The 24,125-nt window shown below is 42.5% G+C and overlaps 1 protein-coding gene across 4 annotated transcripts in view; it reads left to right on the top strand.

Annotated features, from left to right (window-relative positions):
• Positions 1-24,125, top strand: part of KDM2B (lysine demethylase 2B) — a 119,078-nt gene that overhangs the window by 52,686 nt on the left and 42,267 nt on the right. For all 4 annotated transcript variants that reach the window (XM_086474396.1, XM_086474399.1, XM_086474400.1 and 1 more), the window contains exons 9-11: positions 2,440-2,555; positions 8,907-9,033; positions 17,032-17,486. In XM_086474396.1, the coding sequence (XP_086330522.1) occupies positions 2,440-2,555; positions 8,907-9,033; positions 17,032-17,486 (698 nt within the window). The remainder of the gene's footprint in view (positions 1-2,439; positions 2,556-8,906; positions 9,034-17,031; positions 17,487-24,125) is intronic.

The raw sequence follows: 24,125 nt of genomic DNA, 5'->3' as shown, positions 1-24,125 counted from the left end.
TATAATTTGGAGGAGGAGGTGGCTATTGTGTGGTTGTAGTAAAAGCATACACTTGAGGAACAACTGCATTGATGGGATTTAATTTTATTGCTTATAAAATGAAGGATATCTCCTTTCTACCTTTCACATAGGACTAGAAAGCCGGGTTTCAGCTCAGTTACTCCTTTTACTTAAGTTGTAAATAATTGATAACAAAGCATATTTAAAGTGTTGTTGACCATTCCATTAAAATAACTTGTTGCATCCGCCAGCTCCAGTATGTTTGTGCATTGACTGACCTGTACGGAGAGAACTGCAGTGGGAAGTTGTGGTGAGGACTCTCCAATGTTCTGCTGATAATTAGCTGTTTGTGACCTGGCTTCTGCACCACTCAGTTGTGTGGCCCTGGACAAGTCATTTCACTTTTTCGAGCTTCAATTTGTTCATTTCTAAACCTGACAGTTAAGGTGAATTGTCACGCAAATTGACCCTGTGTTTCAGCACTTATTGGATATGTTGGCTTTGGGGACACAGCAACAGATTTGCTTCAGCACATGGTTTCCATTCTTTCCCCCAACCATATAAATCTTTGATTACCTAGTGGAAGCAGTGGCCCCAGCTTCCTTGAACTTGGATCTTTTTTCCTTCCCAAAGACTAGGATCAGGAAGATCATTTATTTTTCCAGTAGTTTGCTCTCAGTACAGACAGATGCATTTCATGTGAGGTAGTGAACTACTTCAACTGTGAAGAGTTTTTATAGTGTTGATGTATGCAGTTGCCACGCTTACCCTTACATGAAAAAAAAATTCCTCTCTAGTTGGTTGTTCTTGATTTGGAAGTAATAAACAGGCTGGATCATTGTGAGCGACTCTGTAACTGAAATTGTACTAACTGGAGCAGGAAAGATGCAGTAATACCAAGAGCTGCCAGAGCTATGAGCCACCTGCTTTTTTATATGCGTCACATTTATCATGTGGAATCAGACCTGTAAATTGACTGAGCACTGGAACAGGTTGCCCAGAGGGGTTGTTGAGTCTCCATCCTAGGAGATGCTGAAAAGCCATCTGGACATAGTGCTAGGCAGCTGGTGTTCTGGGCAGCTGGCTGTAGGTGGTCCTGCTCGAGCAGGGGAGTTGGACCTCCAGAGGTCCCTTCTGACCTCAACCATTCTGTGATTCTGAATTTCAGAAAAATGTATCCAGAGTGATGAGCTTGTGTTTCCAGGGAGAAAATTCTAATGCTGATTTATCTGCCTTCCTCTCTCACTCCTACCAATATGCCCTTCAGTGAAAGCCCCAGTTCTGCCATCTGCTGTGGCTCAAGGACTTCTCAGATAGAACTTTGCAGGCCTTTATGATCTAAGGATTGTTGCAGAGGAGAGCTTTCATGGTTGCTAGCTGGAGAACCCTTTAGGCTAAGTGGTATTTTCCTGTTCCCACACTGATCTTGAAGTGAAGGAAAGCTGCCACAGCTTTAATGGAAAGTACTGCACAGTTAGGAGAAAATTGACTGCCCCCTATGTTGCTTTACTGTCTGCTGGTTTATAAATTGTAATGCTTTTCATTAAAAAAAGAAGAAAAAAAAAAATTGTCAGGTCTCTGTGGGTCCCAGATCATTAGCAGGATCAATTCCTTTTTCACTGCAGAGATCAGTGGCTACAGTCTTGCATAGCTGGTCCTTCTGGCTGCTGACATACCAAGCAAACAATGCAGAAGCAGAAGAGCTGGTGTGTGGCTGCCTGAATTGCTGTGCCTGGATTTCCATTGTGATAGGGAATTCTTTCCTCGCTTTGGAGCCTGTGAAATGAATTCAGTCCCTTGCAGGATTGGGTCAGAACAGTCTCATCAGCTGCAGTACTAGAAATATTAAATCCCTTAACTTAGGGCTTGCAGTGAAAAAGTTTCATTTTTTTTGGTTGCTTCAGGAAGTCGATGATAGGATATGAAACTTTCACCTCTGAAGGAGGGCCGGTAATAGCTTGAAATTGTTGACATCTGAAGATGTGTGCTCTGGTGCTGGTGTGAAAGAAGTTTGATGTGACTCAGTCCAGTCCCACAGCCCTAGCCCACCACCACTGCTGACATGATTTGCAACCCTACTGGAGGTGCCAGTAGATACATCTGAGAGCCAAATGTATCGAACAGACTGAGTTTACTTCTTAGTCATGGATGTGGTTGAGTCACAAGCTTGCGTGTTCCCAGTAAACACTGTAACTTTCCTGTGAATAAATAGAAGAACCCGATTTACAGAGGATTGTAAGACTGTACATCATAAGAAACCGTTCTTCTGCTGTGACTAGTCTTAAAGTGTGGCTATAAGCATACCATTTAACCCTCCACTGCTTTAGCCTCTTAGCCCCTGCGGAATGGGCTTCATGGGGTTGTTAAAATTTGATTATAAATTGCTCTGTAATGCTGCATAGCATGAGGCATTCTCAGTTCTTTGCTTTCCCTCTCTAGGGTGGATACATGCGGTTTATACTCCAGTAGATTCTCTGGTGTTTGGTGGAAATATCCTGCATAGCTTTAATGTTCCCATGCAGCTTCGCATCTATGAAATTGAGGACAGAACAAGGGTAAGGATACTTGATTCTCCTTTTCACTGAACAGGTCTTTGTGACTATGATCTCCGTAGTCTCTCCCTTATATACGAACAAGAACTGATGGGATCTCTGTGTCAGAGTCATTGAAACAAGAGGTAAACATGAAGTAATGAGACTTTCAAATGTTGGCTGTTTTTAGTGGGATTTACTCATCTGTTTTTGCCTGCTTCCCACAGATGTATCCCTTCTGTGTCTTTTGTCTGCCTGTTAAACTTTCATAAAACACCCTCCCTTTTGCACAAAAACATACTGCGCTTTACAGACTTTTGTACTAGTACTTCTGGTAACCCCCTGCTTATCTCTCTGTGCACGCCTGGAATGGATACCAAGCCTGGAGAGCTGATGGGACCAGGATGGTTCTGCTGTCTACAGCTGCATTGACAGAGCTGCACAGAAGTTGCATATGAAACAACGTCTTCTGTACTTTGCAGGATTTTCTTCTACAATGACTTGATACTATGCAAGAATTTCTTGGAACCGAGAGAGTCTGGGGTGGGACGTTCATTGGAACATTGTGGTGTTCATCTGGCTGTAGCTTCTACCTGATGGGAAGAGTAGTGCATCTTGGAGGAGGTTACTGTGTGGCCTCTTTGGTAGTGAGAATTCTGTCCTTGATTGATAAACAGGACACTTAGTCGTCTCAGACTTTGCAGTTTCATAAAGTAGCAGAATCTGAAGGAGGTGCCACTGTTTCAGGAGGCTGTTAAATAGGCTATGCAAGGCAATCGTGGCATTCTGATCCAAAAATGAACCAGTGGTATGTGCAGATTCAGACAAGGACTTTTGTGGCTGATTGTTTTGGAGGCATTTGCACTGTGCTGGTAAACCACTGGCCCAGGTGCCAGCTGTGGTGTTAATGGAGATTTGGGTGACAAAATGGCAGGAAGCTGCAATTCTTCTTTGCTAAAAAGTCTTAAAATGGTATGTCCTGGACGTCAGTACGGCTCACTGTTGTTCACCTCTACAAGAGGGTACAATTCTGGCTCCAAGTGGGCTTTTACCCCCAGTTGCTTTCATTGCAGTGAGAGTGCATAGGCTTGAAGCAGATGTGTCTTGTTTCGAAATACATCTCTGACTCAGGGAGAGGAAGGGTGTCCTCCCCACCGCCTCCCTTCCTTCACAGGGGGTACAAGGTCTGGTAATCTTCTCATTGCAAAACCGTGGTGGGAGCAGTAGGTTTCCTGGAGTGATTTTAATGAAAAGAAGGAATATTAAGCAGAAAAATGAATTCTTAGTGGAGGAGAGATGAAGACAAAAGCTGATATTCAGAGGAATTAGAGCAGAGGGAATGTAGTGGAGAGCAGAAGTAGAAGTAGAGACCAGAGTGGAATTCAGCCTGGCTTTGAATAGGTGTCCCAAGGCAAGAATGTCAAGTGTTTTGAGAAGGTGTAAAGGGACTTGGACAGGAAAAAGTTAGGATGGCAGAAGCAGGAAGGGGCTCACTGTGGCTGGACAAAGGTGCTAGGCACAGGAAGGTTTTCAGAGCGACTGTGAGTAAGAACCAGCACTATATGCCGGATACATGTGCTACAGGTGTTAAGGGGAGGGTGTGTTGTTATTGGGAAGGATGCTAGCGCAGACAACTTGCATGGAGAATGCAGAAGAGGAGACTGGGAGGAAGGATCAATGCCAGAAACAAGTTATTTCCCTTGAAGTCTCTGGGGAAGATGGGAAGGAAACGCTCTTTTTTTCCTGAAGTTGTACAAAAGCTGACATTTTGTTCCGACAGGACTTGAGCAGCCCAAGATCACGCACCTTGGGTGGTAACTGCTCAGTAGTGCTTCATGTCAGACCCTTCTCCTTGGGAGGGTGGGTGCAGCTTTGATCTCCTAAGCTTTTATAGCAGGAGGCAGAATTCCCTGTAACAGTAAAAGATTTTGGTAACTTTTAAGAACTTACCAGCCAGTTGCACTGAAATGCCTTTTAAAATTCACTCGCACCCTGATCCTCTGGGGAGGTTCTGGGAGTTGGGTATCTGCCTCTTTGAAAATGTCTTGTCACAGTTTTTTGGAAAGGGATACCGCGACATTTGGAAGTCCCAAATCAGACCTTTACTTCTGTGAGTTTTGGTTTAGGTTTTCTTCAAAGTCTGTGTAGTTCTTTATTGTTTTCCCCCAAAAATACTTCAGTGCTTTAAAAAATAAACTAATGAGAGCCAACATCCCAGAATCTCCATTACTTCATAGCAACAATTTCAGCGCTTGTATGTTGCTGTGTGCTAGCAATGTGTTATGCACAGCCTGTACCTGTGTTCACACTTGTGCTCGTAGGCAGCCGTACAATAACAAAGCTGTGTGAACAGTCGAAGAATAGCAAGAATTTCTAGACAGAAACAAAACGTAAGCTGTGCAACTAAGGCATGCAGAAGTTTGATAAAAGGCAGGAAAATCAATACTGTTATTTACAAATAATAACACACACACGCACACCCCAACCTAAAAATATCATGCAGAAATCTTGAAAGGGGTGAATGTCTTCAGAACAGGATTCTAGCGTGCACTTCTTTATTTGCTTTGCCAATCAAATTCTGTAATTTCTTTGTTCAAATAATTCTATTCATGCACTGGCTAGTATAGCAGACTCCGTACAGTATGTAGTTCACACAGATTTGCCAGTGTGAACATACTGCAAATGAGTTTCTCATCAGTATTGATCTTTCCATTGTGTATAGCTCAGAAGTAAATTACATGATGTGATTGACAAAGTAATTTGCCACGCTCAAATCAAAATGTAATACAGGTGTGTTTCCCCTCTTCGTTTTGCACAGAGCAATTTTATGGAGGTTTCACTGTGTTTAAACCTGCTATATAATGCTTAATCATGTTTGCTGATATTCAAAGTCATTTTTATGCTAGGTGTAGTTGTTATTGTCTTAGCAGCTAAGACAAGAATAACTACACGGTTGAAACGGTAATGCTGATTTACAGCCTGATAAAATTGCCTAGTTTATATACTTGTCATGCTTATTCTAGCTTAATTTCTCATATCCCTGGGAGACTTTTTAAGAGGTTTATAGCCATTTAAAAATAGTTTTAAGGAGTAATAAAAACCATGTCTATTGTTGGAAACCGCTCCTAATGTGCAATTGAGGTAAACAAATATTCTCCAGCCTTACAGTTTGTAGAGACTCGCATTTTGCAGTCTGGCTTTCCTAGAGGCCAATTAACAGCTAGTCAAATAGGCCAAGCTGTCTGCTAGACCGGCTTGAATAACTGCAAAGCAGGCTGCCGTGCAGAGATTCATCATCTTGGCATAGGGGTGTTACAGCTCAGTATTACTGAAGAGGAAGAATGTGTCAAACTTACTCCCAACTCATCTAAATTTAACGGCGTTAAAATACTTGAATGTGGATAGGGCCAAAAGCACTCAAAATATATACGTAAGGTGGTCACTCACAGATGATGGTGTTTGCTACTGATTCTGTTTTCTGGACTGTTACGATAACTTTGTAAATGGGTAGATTAATTATTTTGTAAATAGTCATAAATATTGTGATTAGACTGATTAAACACACGTGGAGTTTGTGATTATTTTAATGGACGTTGTGGAAGAGACTAGTACTGTCAAGGAAAATGTGTGCCTCACTTGGGGGTTTTTGTTTTGTTTTTGGAGGGGGATATAAGTCTCTAAAATAATTTCACTTTGAACTGAAGAAACGGATCATATTCCAGAGAGGATTTTTCTTGCTGTACAGGAATAATTAAAAAATTTATTCAGTGGCTTGTAAATTATTAATCACAGAAGTTAGAGCTGGAAATGCCTATTAGATGATCTAGTGTATTTCCCTGCTGGTGGGGGATTTAGTCCTCTGGCAGTGTCTGTATCAGATATTACACTTTAAATTCGTCACAGAACATTTTTAATTTCTTTCTTTCTTTCATTCCTCTCCCCCTCCCTGTAAGAGCTCATTTGACCATAAGTGTACAATGGAAAAAGTATGGACATGTACATAATGCAGTTCACATCCATTACAATTAATGAATGTCCGAGGCTATCATAAAGTACTCCTCAATACTTTTGCATAAGGCAAATTTAAAAAGATTTTTAAAGCACTGTTAGACTTGCTTTACTGGCAAAAGGCACTGTAGATCTTTGCACAGTATCTCTTGCTGCATATGGTAGCTCTTACTTCTGAGAGTTTGTGAAAGCAGAGCCTTCTCGGGCAAATAGTGAATTACGGAGGCATGGAGGGATTTGCTGTGGGTTGGAACATTGATAGTGAGGCAATTAGGAACTCAAATTGAATATTAAAGATTGATACACATAATGGGAGCACTGCATGCATTACTTCCTTGTCTTTCACATTGAATTAACATTGGTAACAACTAAATTTGGTGAAGCTCAGAATCTGTCAACAAATGTTGAGCAATGATGTCTTTAATATTCCCAGGCATGTGGCTGAAAACCTTTTGAAGGCTGAGGGGTGGAAGGCGGCTTCCTGTTTGTAAGTCAATTCTTTGCAAATTTTGTTTCCTGCAGTGCTCTCTTGGAAAAATTTGAGTTCCTTTATTAGCATATATTTTAGCATGGCTGATTTCCCCTGTGTTCTGTAATAGTGATAAGTGACTCGATCTCTTCTTTATGACAAATAACTAAGCCAAAGGAAAAATATTCTCAAGTGCAAAAAGGCCCTGGGGTTAAATGTTCTCACATTTAGGGGGATTTGATTGGTTGGTTGGTTTTTGCCTTTTTTTTTTTTTTTTCTTTTTTTTCCCCTCCTCTTCTTTTTTTGGTATGTGTGCTTTGTAACAAACAACACAGGGGAAACGTTTGAAAAGGTGCAGCATCGCTGGATGCATGACCTGTAGCAACATGCAGTTCAGATTTGCCAGCTACATTTGGGCTGAATTTAAGAGATCTTAACTTTTGGGAATTGCCATAGCGTATTTAAATCCTACACTGTGATACATTTAGTGGGACAATACAGTATATTTTCCCTTCGTTACGCTTTTTTTTTACTGCTAAAGTCTCTGCGTTCCTCGTGCCCTGGGAACAGTGGCAAGTTCTTTGACTGTCCACCTTGGGGACAGTTTTCAAATACAGGCGTTCTAGTAAGTCACTGATATGCTCAAGTGGATGCTTTTGTCACCACGCAGAGGTTTCGACAGCACCTGCTTTGCAGAGCTGAATCAGAGTTCCCAGGTGCTGGGTTAGTGGTTCTGGTTAGACTCTGGGTTTTTGGGTGATCTGGGGTCAGGTGGAGTTTTGTTTGTTTGTTTGTTTGTTTTTAAATAGGCTTTCTAAGATAATGCTGCCTTCTGGCGCAGCCCAACTTTTCTTTAAAGGTGGGTGGACACCTCTTGGCTAGGTGAGCAGTTAATATGCATAGAATGCCTTAAAGCAGCTCCTATAATCCCAGTGTAATGCATGTGTGCAAGCCTGCAAAATGCAAATTTCGGTGCCACCAGGAGAAAAAAGTGTACAGTGTAAGTACAAGTGCATGAAAGATGCATGGCATCCATTTTTAACAAATCACAATAGATATACATTTAATGTTCTTGCATTTTAGGAGCTTCCCAGATTCTTCTTTGGTACAGATAGAAAACTGTGTTGGAAAGGAAGGAAACCCACTTTGTTTTCTTTTGAATGTGAAATAATCTCGCAAATACATAGTGTTGGACAATAAGCTTTTTGTGTGAGAACAACAGGTCTGAGATGTAAGAAAAAGTGCACAGCTTGACAGGATCTTTTCTCAAAATCCTGCTTTTCTATTCTGTTTGTGGCAAAAGCTAACTTGCTGCCAAAATATTAAGTGTAAACCACATAAGGGATTTTTACTTCTAATGTGTAATTATCAATAATCAAGAAATTTGTGTGTTCATTTGTTTAATCAAAATGATGTGAAGACCATAATTGAAAAAGATGTATTTCCTGCTTGACTCGTTTTAGATAATGTTACCATTTTGATAAAAAACCATGTGATAGTGTTTAGGAAATTTTAAAAAAACACCTTTATTTTAACTTGAGTTTTAGTGACTAGCATCTGTATGTGACCACCCTATGTTTATACAGTAGGCAAATAATACCGTAGGGGCCATCCATCAGTTTCATGATTTCACAAGAACACAAACCCTTTCCTCTCCCACCACCCCAAGAGGATACAAATTAGTGAACCAAGAAATGATGCTATCATGGCAGGCAGGCAGGCAGTCTTCTCATTTCGTATGCTGAAGGCGTACATCTCACTCGGCTCCCACCCTCTCTCCCCTCCCCCTCCTGCATACTGTTTGTGCTCTTGATAACATGATGAGAATGATGACTGGCCCTGGTGCTGCAAACTTCTCTCCCTTCCCCATGGACTGACAGTCTTGATCTTGCTTTCAGGTGCATGCCAAATTCCGTTATCCTTTCTACTATGAAATGTGCTGGTATGTTCTGGAGAGATACGTGTCCTGTGTGACCCAGCGCTGCCACCTCAGCAAAGAGTACCAGAAAGAATCAATGTTAATTGGTGAGTGAATCCTTTGAGTGCATATTCAGAACTGATGCTAGCACCTTAGGCTAGTTACTGCTTTGGCTTCTCAAAGCAGCTTATAAATTGAATTGGAGAACTGCAGAAATTCAAATGAGCTATTTATTTCTTTATTTTGGGGTGGGGAAGGTTTTACTCTTAAGCATTTCCATGAAGTACCAGCCTACTTTAAATTATATTTATTAAACATTCCCTTAGCAAGTGGATTCCAGAAAAATAATTTTTGGATGCATTTGTTCCTTGGTTTCAGTAATGTTTGTGTTGAGATGATCTGCCAAACAGTGGAGGATTTACTGCCATGTTTGGCACACTACCTTAGTAGCCAGAAATGTGTGCATTGCAAATGTGCTCTGGTGGGGTGGATATTTCATCCTTTTATAGAGCGTCTCCTCTACAGAATGCGTTATGGTCACTAAACCTGGCTTCTTTCTCTTCTCTTTCATCTCTACTTCAGTTCTCTCTGTTTGGTGACTGACTTCTAGTTCTGCAGAATAACAAAACCAAGAAAACACCTACACAAATCTACATGATCTATAACCTAAGTGCAGGGAGGTCAAAGAAACCTTTACAACAATAGCTGAAAATGGGCCATAGGAGAGACAGATAGATGTGCCTGAAGCAGGAAGGCATTACCTTGGCACTGATGTAAGCTTTACATCAACGTGTGACAATTCCAGTTGTTGCTTTGCTGAACTGCCCTCTTTTTCCTCCCTTTGATGGAACAAGACGGTGGGCCATGTTGCCTCTCTGCTTTTGAGCGCAGAGTGGCTGAAAGTAGCACAAGCACCAGTTAAATCTTAACTGGTACATGTTAAGTGTGAAGGAGGGCTAAAGTACTCCTGTGCCTCCTGCTCCCTGGGGCGCCACTTGGATTGAACCTGGCATGGCTGGAACTGCCCCAAGCTGTGGACAGAGGAGGGAAGTGATCACCTACTAGCATAATTCTTACTAAAAGGGATTGACGGAGTTATGGGCAGATGTCACTCTCCGGTGAGTTTTACTGACCAAGAATAACTTGAGAGAGCGAATAGTCGGTGTAGATAAGCCAGGGAGATTTCCTGGGGTCTCTGGGAATTTGGGTGCTTCACATTTTGTGTCTCTCCTTAGCTCTGTGAGACCCTGGTCGGAAGGGTTAGTTAAGCAGGAACTCTGCGTGGAGGAATTTTTCTCGTTATATAAGATCATCCCAGAGGAAAGGATGAATTAGCCCCTTGGATCAGCACTTCATAAAGCAGTGACAAAACTCTGCATTCATTGGAAAATAAGGAACAACCTCCTGTTGTCTGAACCACTGGTGTGGAAAGAGGCTCATCCTGCAGGCAGGGTGGGGGTGCCAGATCGCTGAGGTGTAATTTCAGAACAAATTAGATGTGGAGAGTGGGTGGTTCAGGATATTGAGATGGGACCTTTTCCAGCTAAATCACCAGTGTGAGTTCCAGCCCAGCTCAGTAATTACTGATAATGGTTTGGTGATCCCCACAAAATGTGCCTCAGTCCAGTTACTAGCTGAGAAGTATTCAAATCATATAAAAGCTCACTGGGAACCATAGGTGTCCAGTGTCTAGAGGGAAAATTATTGTTTTGCATGATCAAGGGGTGCCAGCTGCAAAGGCATCAGGAAAAGGAGCCTGGCTATTTGGAAAACATTTTGGTGGTGACACGGTCAAGGTCTCGTCTCCTGTGGTAGCTTCCGTTGTTGGCCTAGTGGAAAGCGAATGTGAAACTGTTTTGCTGTTGCCTGGGCATGGTCTTATGGACATTTCAAGCTACTGTGAGTAACGTGCTGCTCTCACGTTCTGTTTCGTGAACTCTAGAGACTGTGCAGCTGCTCTGTGAGTGGAATCAGTTCAGTGATCTGAATGAAAGTGAACCCTACCGAAAAAAGAATTTATTTGTTATCGGTAGGATTGATCAGCTGCTCTGACTTGCAGCCCTACTGTGTGGCTGTGGGTGCCAAGTTGAGGTAGGTGCTGGGAGTGTCTGACTGGGCAGATCTTGAGCTGTTGTTGCTGTCTTGAATGGATTGGTACTTTTCAGCTTACCAAAGTGGCATCTACTGACAGCATGTAGTTCATCCACCTGCCTGCTATCTCTTGGCTTCAGAGTATTAGCATGCTGATAAAATCTCTGACATTGACATCCAGGGCCTTTCTCTTCAGGAGAGACAGATGTATACTTCTTTTTGTCAGAAACTTGCTTTTTATTTCTTGGCAGAACCTTAACCTTAAAATAGTTATTTAACTGGGGATTGTGGTTCAAAAGCCCAGATCTACTGTATCTGCTGGATCTTTCACTTTGGCATTTGTCAAATACAAAGGAGTAAAGGTACCTTATTTACCTTTACAAAGCTGTGGCGCTTTGTTCTGTGTGAGTAATACTGTTTCAAATACTTGCTTGTCTTTTCTCTTAGCTGGTCTCAGTGTCCAGCATCTTGACTCAGATGTCTGTGAACTGTAATCCTTGAATTACACTTGTTTGTTCTGTGGTGTGTGTATCTTAGTATCATTCACCTACTGTGGGATAGGAGATCCAAAGGAGGGCAGTGTTCCAAAACCCCACTGCTTTGTTTTTAAGCATTTCTTCAGAACTGCTAAGGTCCTTAAATTGTCTCTTCCTTAGAGACTTCCGTATCTGCAAGCAATTTCTTAATTTCCCATGAGAGATTATCCCTTGATGAAGAATTTCCCATTATTCTTCTTAAAAAAGTAATGAAACAAAGTACTTAACTTCTCTGCAGACTCCTCAATAAATTTGTCTCATGTCTGTCTTGGTTTAAGAAAAATTCTTCACATCCTTGTATTCTTTTTCAGAAATTTCTCTTGAATAACCTTAATGTTTGTCCTATTTTTTTTTTTAATAATTTCCTTGACATAATTTGTTCTAAATGTCTGCTTTCTACCTTTGCTTTTGGATACTAGAACTTGCTATGTTTCACCCTTGAGTTGTGCTGCTTTCTTTGCTTGTATACCTTCTGATACAGTGGTCTTACTGGATCTCAGAAGCTAGAAAGCAACAGTTGATTGTTAGTTGAGAGAGCGCAGGATGCTGCCCCTGGTCTCTGGGATTCACAAGGCAGTGGTTTTTATAGAATTGGTAGAGATTCTGTTCTCCTGCTTGAAAAAAAGGAGATTACTGTGGTGACAGAGATCATCTTTGGAGAATGTGGAAAACTGGTTTCATCAGCAATTGTGTTTTAAGGATATCTTTAGGCTTTTCATACTTTGTTTCCATGACATAGTATTTACTTGCTTTGACGTGAAGGTTGCTAAATTCAGGGTGATTCTTTCAAGACATTGCCTACATGAAAATGTGTTGCTGTGGTTGTGTTGTGATACCTCTGTCCTCACAGTTGTATGCTAGTGTAGAAATTTATGTTGTTCTTTGTTTTCTAAATGTCTTGACTCACAAAACTTCATAAGGAAAAAAAAACACCCACAGTGTAGGCAAGGCCAAAACCTTGAGTCTTCCCACTCCCTAAATAAAAATATCTGTGCTTCTAAAAGGAGTTGGAAGATGATGACCATGGCTTCCTTTCCCATTCTTAAGGCCCAGAATGAGTTTTCAGGTGTTCACCTCCTAGTTAGTGTGTGAGACTGATCTTTTTCAGATCTCTTCCCCAGAAGGGCAAACACTCAGGGGAATAATGACATGACAGCAATCACAGGCTGCTGTAAGAGCACACAATCTCTCTTTCTCTCCTTTTTTATTTTCCTTGTCCCTCTCAACTGTGACATTTGTCCTGCTAGCTGAAATCAGAAAGGGGTCCTGTTTGGGCTTCCTACTAGATTTGAACGTGCACTGTTTCAGGATGGTTATGTCTTCATTATTTTTACTCTTGTCATGACTGAGTCTGCACTGGATGTTTTCAACCACAATTGACCTTCAGTGAGATATGGATCTTGAGAGTGAACTGACAAAGAGTAATTGGGAGAAGATACTGGGCTATCAGAAATGCGCTTTCTCTGTAGCCTGCAGCTTTTAAGATTCCCATTCCTAAAATTTTAACAGAATGGCTCTAACTGTATATTAAGCCTGATGGATGAAGACAATATGCCCTCTGGCATGGTGAAGGAGCCATGTCTTTTTTTTTTTTTTTTTTTTCCCTCCCTCTTCTCAGAGGATAGAGGAGATTTGCTTATGATGGACAGGTACTGGACTATATTGAGTGATTTGTGTGTGAGGTGCTCCACACAGGGATAAATTTTCAGTATGCTCAGGTTTTTATTCTGCTAAAGACAATGTCATTGCTGTCTTTAGCAGGCCAACAGAAACTGCTGCTCCCAAGTCACATTGTCAGGGTTTGGAGCTGGGAATGGCAAGGTAGATATTACACACGGAACTGTTCTAAAGAAGAAAGATTTCATAATTGTACCTCACCCCCCTTCCTTTCTTTTAAGTTCTTCAATACAGAAAGTTGCTTTTCAGCAGGGAAATAAACTCTGTATAATTATTCTTCTTGTACAACTGGGTAACTGTGGGGAAAAGTTAAGAGATTTGCCCAGAACCACAGGGAAGTGAACTGCTATAGAAAAAAAGGTATTTCCAGCTCTCTGTCCTGTGGTCAACCCTGTGCTGTTCCTCCTTTTCGCCGAGTTGTATCACTGGCTGATTTGTATAAGCTGGTTTTCTTTGCTCTGAGGTGGAGAGGGGTGAAGGTGTTTTTGTACTAAGTCGTATGGGAGCCCAGACTGGATAATCACTCTACATTGACTCGGGAGAAGAAACCACAGTTGCTCTTAGCGAGAGCTCTTTTCCATGGAGAGGCTTTGTAAACCAAAAACCTCCAAGTCAGTGGATCCCTGGTAATACAGTGCTTAAAATGTACTTCTTGACAAAGTAAATGCAGATTATGCTTATGGTGGACCTCTGCTCACAGCATAGCAACTCTCAGTCAGATACTGTTTTCATTAAAATGAATAAATAAAAATCATGGCATGTTGTATTACAACAAAACACTTGAAACACAGGATTGAACGTTCCTCACCTTGAAGTTATCCTTCCATTATTGATTCCCTTGGCTTTTTTTTTTTTTTTTTTAAACTAGCAGCAGTAGCAGACAGTTGTTTTTTGAAAGCAGTCCACTCTTAATCTGATGGTGCGACAGTCCTGTAATCCCCTCGTGCTCCAGAACAGACTAATACACTTCAGGTTAATCGCAAGCCCTGTCCCCAAACGTAAAGTTAGGCAAGGCAGCATGTAACTGCCTGGCTTGCAGAGAACAGGACGAAGGGCCCTTGTCTGGTGATGGTTCATTTTGAAGTTAGATTTAGATTGGGTTTTGTCTGTCCGTGCCCAGGTGTCGCTGGCCCAGCAGGGCCTGGCTTGTGCAGACAGCCGGTGACAGGGAAGCGGTGGCAGCTGGCAGAACGGAATTGCTGGCCCCCCCGTGTGCTTGCTCCTGATGGGAATAGGCCCCCAGTATGCTTTGGTGTTCCACTCCTCGCTTGCCTTTTGTTTCCATAGATTAGAGCAAGAGACAAAAAGTGGAGATCTCTCTTGAAGGCTGTTTTCTCTTAGCACCAGAGCATTACTTGCAGTAAATTATTCACACCTCCATAACATGATCTTCCTCTGTTTCTTTAGGCCTTTATCTACACTTGAGATTTGCCCCAGTTACGGCCATTAGTTCCTGTTCAGCAGAGCCACAGCACACAAAGGCAGAAACATAGTTTTCTTTGTGCAGATTTATAGCAATTTCTGTTAGTGGTGCTGTACTGGTAGCGTAGGGATGTGTGTCTGCTTTCACCTTCTTCTGTTTTGTCACTGGCGTCTTCTCCCATCTAGGCTGGGCTTTTGTGCTTCAGTCAGTTGTAAAAGAGCTCACCAAGGCAGTGTGGCTTAGAGAAGGGGCTCCGGCCCTGGATCCAAGAGCCTGGATTCTGATTCCTGGTTTTGCCCTAGATTTGATGTGTGATAATGAGCAAATCGTGCTTTCTCCCAAGCATCTGTTTCCTCAGCTGTAAAATGGGAGAATGACATAAGCTGATTATATAGCCCTTTGAGGTGGGTAAGTGTGCTAGCTACTGTGGACAAAGGAAAAAACCGTGTGAAATAGGAGTTGGATAACCTAGTGTTTTTTAAATGGTCTGGTTAAGATATTTTCTAATCCTGTTTATTTTTCTAAGAGAAGCATGGGGGTGTATTAGCACAGACCAGAGAGGAGGAGCTGCTTTGGAGCACTGCATGCCACCACCTCAGCACACAATATAAACTGTGCTGTACTTCTTCAGGGTGAAGGTTTTTTGCAGGGATGCGGGGAGGACGTTAGCCTGCACTGTGGATGGAGCTGGATTGGGCTGTGACCAGCCTTGCTGGTAGCTGGTATTTTTCGTGACTGCCGTCTTTCCACAGGCATTTCAGCTTAAATGCGCCTTTTGTGAGTAATTTTATGACCATTTTGGTTCTGAGGAAAAATGCAAACGTGACTGAAGGAGTAGACTGGACAGAGATGCTTGATTTTTGCAGACACTGTAGCAACAGCACTTGCCTTTAGAAGCAGAGTGGCCAACTCCTATCTCTCAGGCAGTAACACACAGAGGTGCACCTGCCTTTACAGAGTTTTTATTTGAAAGTGCAAAGCTAAACAGCTAGGCCAGCTGCCCTCAGACAGTTACTCTGCCACTGCCTGTTGCATCTTTGTTACCCATCTGACAAGTAGCATGTATATTTTGTGGGAAGATGGTATAGACTGTGCAAGAGACAAGGAGCTTCTCTGTGATAAGGGTGAATTTGACAGCTTGGAACTGGGCTTCAGCGTTTGTTTTGAACCTCACTGTTAAACAACCGGATGCTGAGCTTTTTTGTTAATGTCCATTTAATCCTCCCTTAAGCATAATTCACATTGTCCTAATCCAAAGATACTGCATTGCAAAGCATGAAAGCCGTGAAAGGAACTTTTCATTTATTGTTCACTTACTTTCTCTGGAAGACTTCTGTTTCCTTTGCAGAGTGTTTTTGTTTGCAGCTTGATCTTGTACCCATTTCAGCCAGTATTAAAATTCACATTGACTTAACTGGGTGTTGCCAGTGTTAACTGTATTTTCCACAGAAATCCCTGCTGTTGCTAGCCTGCATTGAGTGTTGTTCACTTAGTAAAGGAAATGATGTCTAATAAATAAGAAAAGATGTGTGCTTTAGAGAACCTTGGCCAATAGTTTCCTACATTGCTTTTACTGCTTGATCGCTTGGAGTTGGGTAACAGTTGGGATTTTTAGAGGGAAACCTAGTATAAAACTAAGATTAATAGTTCTTTAGACTCAGAAACTTGCCTTTAGATTTTCCTGAGAAGTACCTAGAATGCATCAGGGACAGCATTACGAAAAGCAGCATCATGTAAACTCTGTGATAGTCCTTGCACTTCCCAGTGTGTTCAGGCTTCTTGTCTGTAAAACAAATATAATTGTAATCCTCTGTCTCAGAAGAGCAATGAGTATTCATGCAGTAACAAGTGGGGGTTCTTGTTTTACCAACAGTTGCTTGCAAAGAGGTGGAGTATGGAGAAGTTGATTTTGTGCTGTGCAGAGTTCCTGGAAAATGATGATGTACAGTATTTTAACATGCTTTCTCCTGTCATTTCCCCCCTCCTCCTTCTGTGCTAACTCTCCTCCTAAAGCCGTAAGGCTGCGGAATCTGGTCTCTTTCGGATTTGCGGGAAAATTAATTGTGTGTGACTTAAGAGCTCTGCCTCCTCTTAATTGAAGGCATAGAGGACTGAGGCTTTGAAGAAAACATAATTTTTCCCTAAATGTTTCCCAGTCATTTGAACTGAGTAGATGTTAATGAAAACCAGCATTAAAACAAACACACACACACACCCCCAATTAAAAATCAGCTGAATAGAGCCCACTGCTGTCACATACTTACTAGGCATTATCCAGTGCCCTTTTAAATAGGCAGTGCCTAGCCCCAGTGGTAGAGAAGTGTTTAAGCTCTGAATTACGTCGGGTAAAATTTTAGCATTCTTTTTCTAACTTGCAGATGCAAAAAGAAAACGCAGCACAGACAGCTATTCATCAGATTCGTGGTTAGACATGGATGAAGAATCTTGTGATGCCCATATCCAGGAGGAGAAGGATGACAGCTTGGATAAGAACTCCAAATCCTTGGTGGATGGCTCCTCCTCACCCAACAGCACACACTCAGAAGGGAAGGAGGGTGCAGGAAGAAAACAAAAAGCCACAGTGATGAGGTACCTAAAAAGAACTTTGTCTAATGAGTCAGATGACAGCGTAAAATCAACGACCCCCACGGACTATCCCAAAACACCAACGGGGTCTCCCGCTACGGAAGTTTCAACCAAATGGACTCACCTCACAGAATTTGAACTGAAGGGTTTAAAAGCCCTGGTGGAAAAGCTTGAATCTCTCCCAGAGAACAAGAAATGTGTTCCAGAAGGCATCGAAGATCCGCAGGCTCTCCTAGAGGACATGAAGGTGGGTGTGGTAGCTTGCTGATCCTCACAAACTGTATTCTGTGGGCATAGAAGACAGCAGGAGATCAGAAAGCAAGTTCTGCAGCAGAGGGTTGGCAGCTTGTGTGTAGTGACCAGCTCATATCAGCCTCCTCTGCCACAGAGAGGGAAGTTACGCCTCTTAACAAAAGCCATCTCTGCCCTGGGGAGATGGCTGTTTGCAGTCTGGTTTAATTGATGCAGTCCTTTCTGGCTGTTGCAGCAGTGGCCAGAAGTTTAGATCCCCTCATAGTTCAGCACTTGTTATGGCCCCCGTGTAAATATTATACCTCAAAAAGTCTGTTTATATTTATAGTCTTAACCTGACAATATTTTTGGTCTGGTGTCTTTCTGGAGTATATCTGATTAACTGACATATACACAGTGTAAATACTTGGTTGTCATTCGGACTATACATTGTCTAATGTTTCCAGTTGCTTTTTTTCCCTTTCACCTTTTTCATTTTCTTTTCCTCCATTGCCCTCTATAGGTTGATAATTATTCTCCACTGGTACAATATACTGTTTTTGGAGATGGTGCGAGGAGTGAATGCTCACTAGTGATAGAACTTCTCTTTAGATTTTTAGCGTACTGGAAGTGGTACCTCGCCTGACTTAGGGATAAATTCCTCCTGAAGACCAGCGTGGCCTTGCTGCTTCTAGTCCCGGCCTTGCCTCTGATACGTGGCATCCCTTGGGACTACTTGGTTAGCTTTTCTGTGTCTTGTTTTCACATCGTATAAAATAGGCATATTAATTATTTTTTTTTAACAAAGCTGAGAGCAGCATACTCTTGTAATTTTGCTGGGACTTGTCCAGTAGGGCTGAAATTGTCAGTCTGTCCTCCATAGGTCAACTGCCATAGCAGTTTGGCCTGGTTTGGAGCGATGAGGATTGATTCTTGTGTTTGGACTGCTAGTTTTGTGCTGTTTCTGTGCACAGTGTGGTTCTTCAGCTACATATGTTCTATACACAAGAGCTGTGTAAGCCACAATCTGAGGGGAAAAATACATGTTTATATGGTATATGGGGAGCCTGTACTTTTTTAGTGCAAGTAGTGTAACAGCTGCTTAGAAAAGGCTTCAAAGCCAGTTAAAAAAGACTGAACATATGCAGTGTGCAGTGGAATGATATTCCACAATCTTGGAGCCTGGAAGTGTGATACACAGCACTCATTTTGGTAAACCACAAGAGCTCAGAAAGTCTCTTCTTGCAAAATCAGCTGCTTTGTATATGAAAGTGGACGCACATGCCCAAAGTCGTGGCTGCAGATCCACTGGCTTTCTTTGTGATCAGTCATCTTCTAATCAGAAATCAAAATGAAGCTTCAAGACCAGGAGTTGAATTTGTGGTGAAGGAGAAAGAATGTAGTGTTGCTTTTCCAAGCTTGATGCACAGACAAAGTTAAAAATGAACTGCCCCTTCTTGAAATCCAGGAAGGGGGTACAACACGTAATAAATGGTGCAGATGTTCAGAATATGATCATGCATGGTCTTTTGATGACATACTCCAGTGCACTGTGAGGCATCTTACTAGAACACGGAAAGATACCACATGTGAATCTGTTTTAAAGCACCGTGTAGGAGTATATCCTTTCTTACTTCTCTCCAGAGCAGTGGATTAACTAGCTATGGAGATGGAAAACTGTAAATGGACATTTAAGAAAAAGGCCCAAGTTGTGCACTTTTTGGTGATATTGTGCTTTAACTGGTATTAAGTGGGCATCTGCCAGTTCATTTTGTGCCTCTTGCAGAGTTGCAGTCTTGATGTTCTATGCCCTTTGGTAACTGCCTGCTCCTAAACTATCTCTCCTTGCCAGCACACACTGTAACCATCAGGATGTAGCCCAACATCTGGATATTTATGATTCCCCGCTGGTTAAAGAGCCCATGACCACATCTAAACATCATGAATGCTGCAGAATTGTTTTCTCTGGAATCACCTCTGTATGTTTGGCAAGGCTGTGACTGATTAGTCAGAGCAAGACCTTTTAAAAGGATGTTAACTCAATCATCTTCTTGAACAGCGTCTGAAGAACTGTTAAAAGAACATTTTCACCCATCTTTTTTTACAATATTGGCCTACATATAAAGCAGCCCTCAGTTTGCAGAGAATGGCAGTCAATGCAGCATAGTAAATTAATTAAAGCCCATAGAGTCTGCTTTCTCCATAACTCTCCCTACAGTTGCCTAATCCACTTGCTAGGTGCTCTGAAGGAATTGGGGCAGGTAGGGGGAGTTGTACTCAGATCAGTGGTGCCTGAGTACACTTCCCCTCAAGCCAGGAATGCAGCCTGGGACTCCCAGCACAGGCCTTCCCTTTGCTCATCAGCAAATTGTCTGAGGCAGCCACTGACAAGGTTTGTCCCATTCCCATCTAGTTCTGGGACCCTGGGTGCAAAACCCATTACTCCTTTCTACCGCTGTGTTTGCTGGCGTGGTAGGGAACAGTTCCTCTCTCCTTGGAACCCTTGTGATAACAAAGCATGAAGTTGTTTTACTCTGTTTATTTGCCTTAAAAAAAAAATCAAACCAAAGTGTATCAGTGTATGTTTAGGGCTTCTGCCTTCAGAGGATAGAGCGTGCTGATGGACGAGTTGCCAAGTGGCTGATTTCGGCCCCTGGAGCATACATGCAGCATAATGGTCCTTGCAGGATTCCTGTAGCACTTGGGGTGCAGGATGTGGCTGTTCAGTATTTTGTTCTGTCCTCGCTCTTCAGAGTGTGTTAGGTACGTCGTACCGTGCGGAACACTGTGGTACGAATGGTGCCTCGGGGTTCCCAGTGATACTCGTCACTACCATAGTCTGTGCTTCACAAGTGGTAGTCGATGGGCTGTTGTTATCTCTGGTTCACAGGTAGGGAGCTAGGGTGCAGAGAGATTGAGATAGACGTGACCGTGGTTTTGGATACTGGTTTTATGTGCCACGGATGTGATTTTCAGAAAAGTTAGCATTCTTTAAGAATGATACAATGCAAAAGATAATTTTAATGGTGTTGAAACTGTAATTGCTTAACATTTCTGATCTTTAGTATCCAGATGCCAAGCCAGGCGTGAGGAAGAGTAGGAACATGCATTCACGACTGCTTGTGGAAACTTGATTTAAAAGGTCTACCCTGTGTCACATAGAGACTTAATGCCAGAGGAAGAAATACAGTCCATTTTTCTAGAATGGTATTTATCTCCTTAACCACTAAATCATGTTATTCCCTCTTACTTTGCTACTAGTTTTCCAGTTTGTACAGAAAATAGTGTGGGGATCTTGTGAATAGCATTAGCAGGAGAGTGAGTGGAAGCCTGGCACCTTTACCTCACCCTGATGAATATCCAGAGCACCAGTCATCTGTGTGACTGAATGGAGGCAGAAATCCTGCAGCAGAAGCTGTGCAGATCATACGTGCTGTTGCTGTATTTGGCTGTATTCACAAGGTTTATTTCACGGGCAACCTGACTTTTGGGCATGTGATGTATTAATAATACATCCTATAAAAAGTACCCTTCTAGTGCACCCATTTGAGAGTTATTTTTAACAAATGCATAGCAAGAACATGCTCTGACAGAAAGTCTGAAAACTCTTGCTCTGCTTGGAAAGTCTTAAATAAGTTTCTTCCTGAAGAAAATAAATCCCGTGTTTATTGTAGCAGTTTTATTTCTTAATGAAATACGCTCAGGAACTTTTCTGTGTGACATTCAAGTCTGTCTTTATGCTTCAGTAGGGTAATTAATGTTTTCAGAAAACAGGATATGGGTAGTTAAACTGGAGAAAGGAAACCATTTTATTCAGTGGTGTGGAGTTTCACAGAACAAATCATGGTAACTCACAAAGAATTCGTGCTTTCCCATCTGAGCAAGAATACCATAAAGGATGGGCGACTGCATTACTGCTCTTAGTGGTAAATACAACTACAGCTATATACAGCTATTTAATGTCAAGTAGGTGAGACTCTTTGAAGTAAAGTAATTTATTTTCCTTCTGAGAAGGGAGACTAAAAACTAAACTAAGCCTGTGTAAATTCCTTACACGTCATCTAAGCTCCTAACCAACTGCAACTATCTAGTGGGGACACAGCAATCCAGAAGTGCCAAGCTAATGCCTCTGCAGATTGAGAAGCCATTTATCACCGTGATCGATGGAGTGCAGCAGCACAAGAGAGGCTTATTTGCAGAGCATAACACGGGCCTCACTTGAAGAGTGGGTCAGTTCTTCCCTCAGCTCAAATAAGGAATTAAATTCTTGTCGGCTGCAGCTCTGCTGTCTGGGCACTGTATCGCATGGGACCCGCATCACCACCAGAGGAGCTTCTCAGAGGCCACCAAACAGCGATTACTGACAGCAGCGCTCACTCTGTAGCAGATGGCATCTGCACAATCGGCGATGCAATACTTTCTGTATCCAAATGTCTGCGGGTGGGCTCTGTGCGAGCTGTACGGGCAGCAAATGGGAGGGGAAATTGTTGTACGGATAAACATACCCTCCCTGAGAGGGCTCGGCTGACCCGAGTTGCAGAAGGACAGAAGGCTGGGCAGTGTAGCTGTTGGCAGGGGGAGCAGCCAGAAGACAACCGCAGCCATTGCCCTCGCAACCTTGCTGTTGCTGTTACCGTTGGAGGCACATGCAGCCTGCAGTTGTATCTTCTTTTCTATATATACGTGCCCAGAAATGGTATATGAAATAGTGCAACAGCTCCAGCTCCCAATTTAAAAATTAAGTCGCAGCTGAACTGTTAGAAAAGTACCTACACTGATGAGGAAGAGGAGGACTCAAAAAAAATCATTGAGAAGTAATTTGACTTGGATGTGGCCTTGGGTATTGGAAGAGTTTCATCGTGTGGCTTCTCCATTTAGCTACCGAATAGTATGTCAGTCTACTAAAGATCCAATTGGGGTGGACTTCTGCATGAAGAAGAGAATAGAGAGGTAACCATCTTACTCCTTGGTGTAGTTTGCACCCCACATCACAGGACGGGTTAAGCTGAGCAGACCTTTGATTGTGACAGTCTGCATCCCACATTAAACACTGCCAGTGATACATGTCTGTGTGCAGCCTCTGATCTCAGCACACATTTCTGTTGTGTTACCACCAGGATGGTAATTCCTTTGCTGCTTTTGGGGAAGAGGATTGTGAGATCTGCCTCCTAATAATGCCACAGACCTTCCCCACTTCAAAGCAAAAATGTGCTTTTCTTCAGAAGGGACTGTGGAAGTCCATTAGGGCAGAAGAAACTGAGTTTGAAGAACAGAGTTTGTCAAATATCCGCAACTCCTTGGCAGCAGGAGAAGATTCTTGTGCAAGACAGATGATATCTACTGAAATATGTTCTTACTTTTTCTTGCCAAGAAATCTTACCCCCTTCTCATTCTGATGACAGGAAAAAAACTCCCTCTGCTGAATGCATTTCAGGGGAGTCATTCCTTGCTGTGCTTTTGAAATTAATGGCTAAGCTGGATTCTTACATACTTAATCAGTTTCTTTCCTTCATACCTGCTGTTGTCACCACAGCCTTCAAGTGTAGTGAATCGGGCAGCCTTGTGCTGGATGAGCATCACGTTGTTTGTCTAACTGCAGCTCCGTGGCTTTTCTTTATCTTATTTTTTTCTTTGTTTTTTTAAGCAGGTGAACAAAAGTCTGCCTCCTCCAGCCTGTTGTGCGCCGACACTACAGTCAGTGCAGCTGTGGCTTGGTTATGGTTCTGCTGCTCAGACATCCATTGTTTTCATCTGGCTGAGATGATAAACTGCCATAGTTTTACATTTCTTCTTGGATAATATTTTCACGTGATACATATGATAACAAGAAACCCTCATTATCTTGCCAAGTTCTTGGAATATGCTCTGCTTTCTGTTGAACTCGGAGTCTCTGACAGTCATTAGTAGAAATGTTAAGGTTTTATGTCTTACAAGCTTTCAAATCTAAGAGTAGCAAAGTAAAGAGGGATTAATTTGCCCTTTGTTTATATGGCTCTCAAGCTGCTGCCTTGTTCTGGAGAATTTTGGCTTTGCTATGAGAACACAAAAGACTTCTCCATTTTTAGGACTGAAAACTAACTTTCAGTATGTGACAAATGCAGTTAATGCAGTGATTGCTCTCTCAAAATAAAAAGGAACGTGAGAAAAGATGTGCTCACTTAACCTCAGCTCAGCCAAGAGTTACTTTACCGAGGACTAGGCCGTATGTAAAAGTTGTAGCCGTTTTGCTCAAAGAGTGCGTGGCTGGAGGTGCGCTTCAGACTCTCCATCACAGTCAAGTTGGGGCAAGCTGCGTTTTACTCCTCACCAGCCAGGCTGTGCCTGTGCAAGCTCCTGAGCACAGACACAGTGCCGGGCTGACAAAACTGAGCTTGTACTGGTATTGCTTGTTTCGGTCATTGGCGCTGCTTTCGGAGTAACCAGTGTCAAGAGCAGCCTTACTGGTATGATTGTTTCTGAAGAAGCAGCGGCACTGTGCTGGTGCTGTAGTATCTATTAGTAAAACATCTCATTTAAGCACAGACTAGGGAACTGGGCTGAATCCAGCAGGTTGCCTAAGCTCCAGGGAGAGAAGGCCAGCCCTAGGGACACTCATCCAAACCCTAGTTGAGATTCTCGTCTGCCTGCTCAGGCTCTTGGGGCCTGGAACACGCCA

The sequence above is a fragment of the Leptosomus discolor genome, chromosome 16 (assembly GCF_034619465.1).
Source record: "Leptosomus discolor isolate bLepDis1 chromosome 16, bLepDis1.hap2, whole genome shotgun sequence".
Classification (NCBI taxonomy): domain Eukaryota; kingdom Metazoa; phylum Chordata; class Aves; order Leptosomiformes; family Leptosomidae; genus Leptosomus; species Leptosomus discolor.
Note: the sequence above shows the minus strand (reverse complement) of the source record. Positions and strands in the feature narration are given on the sequence as shown.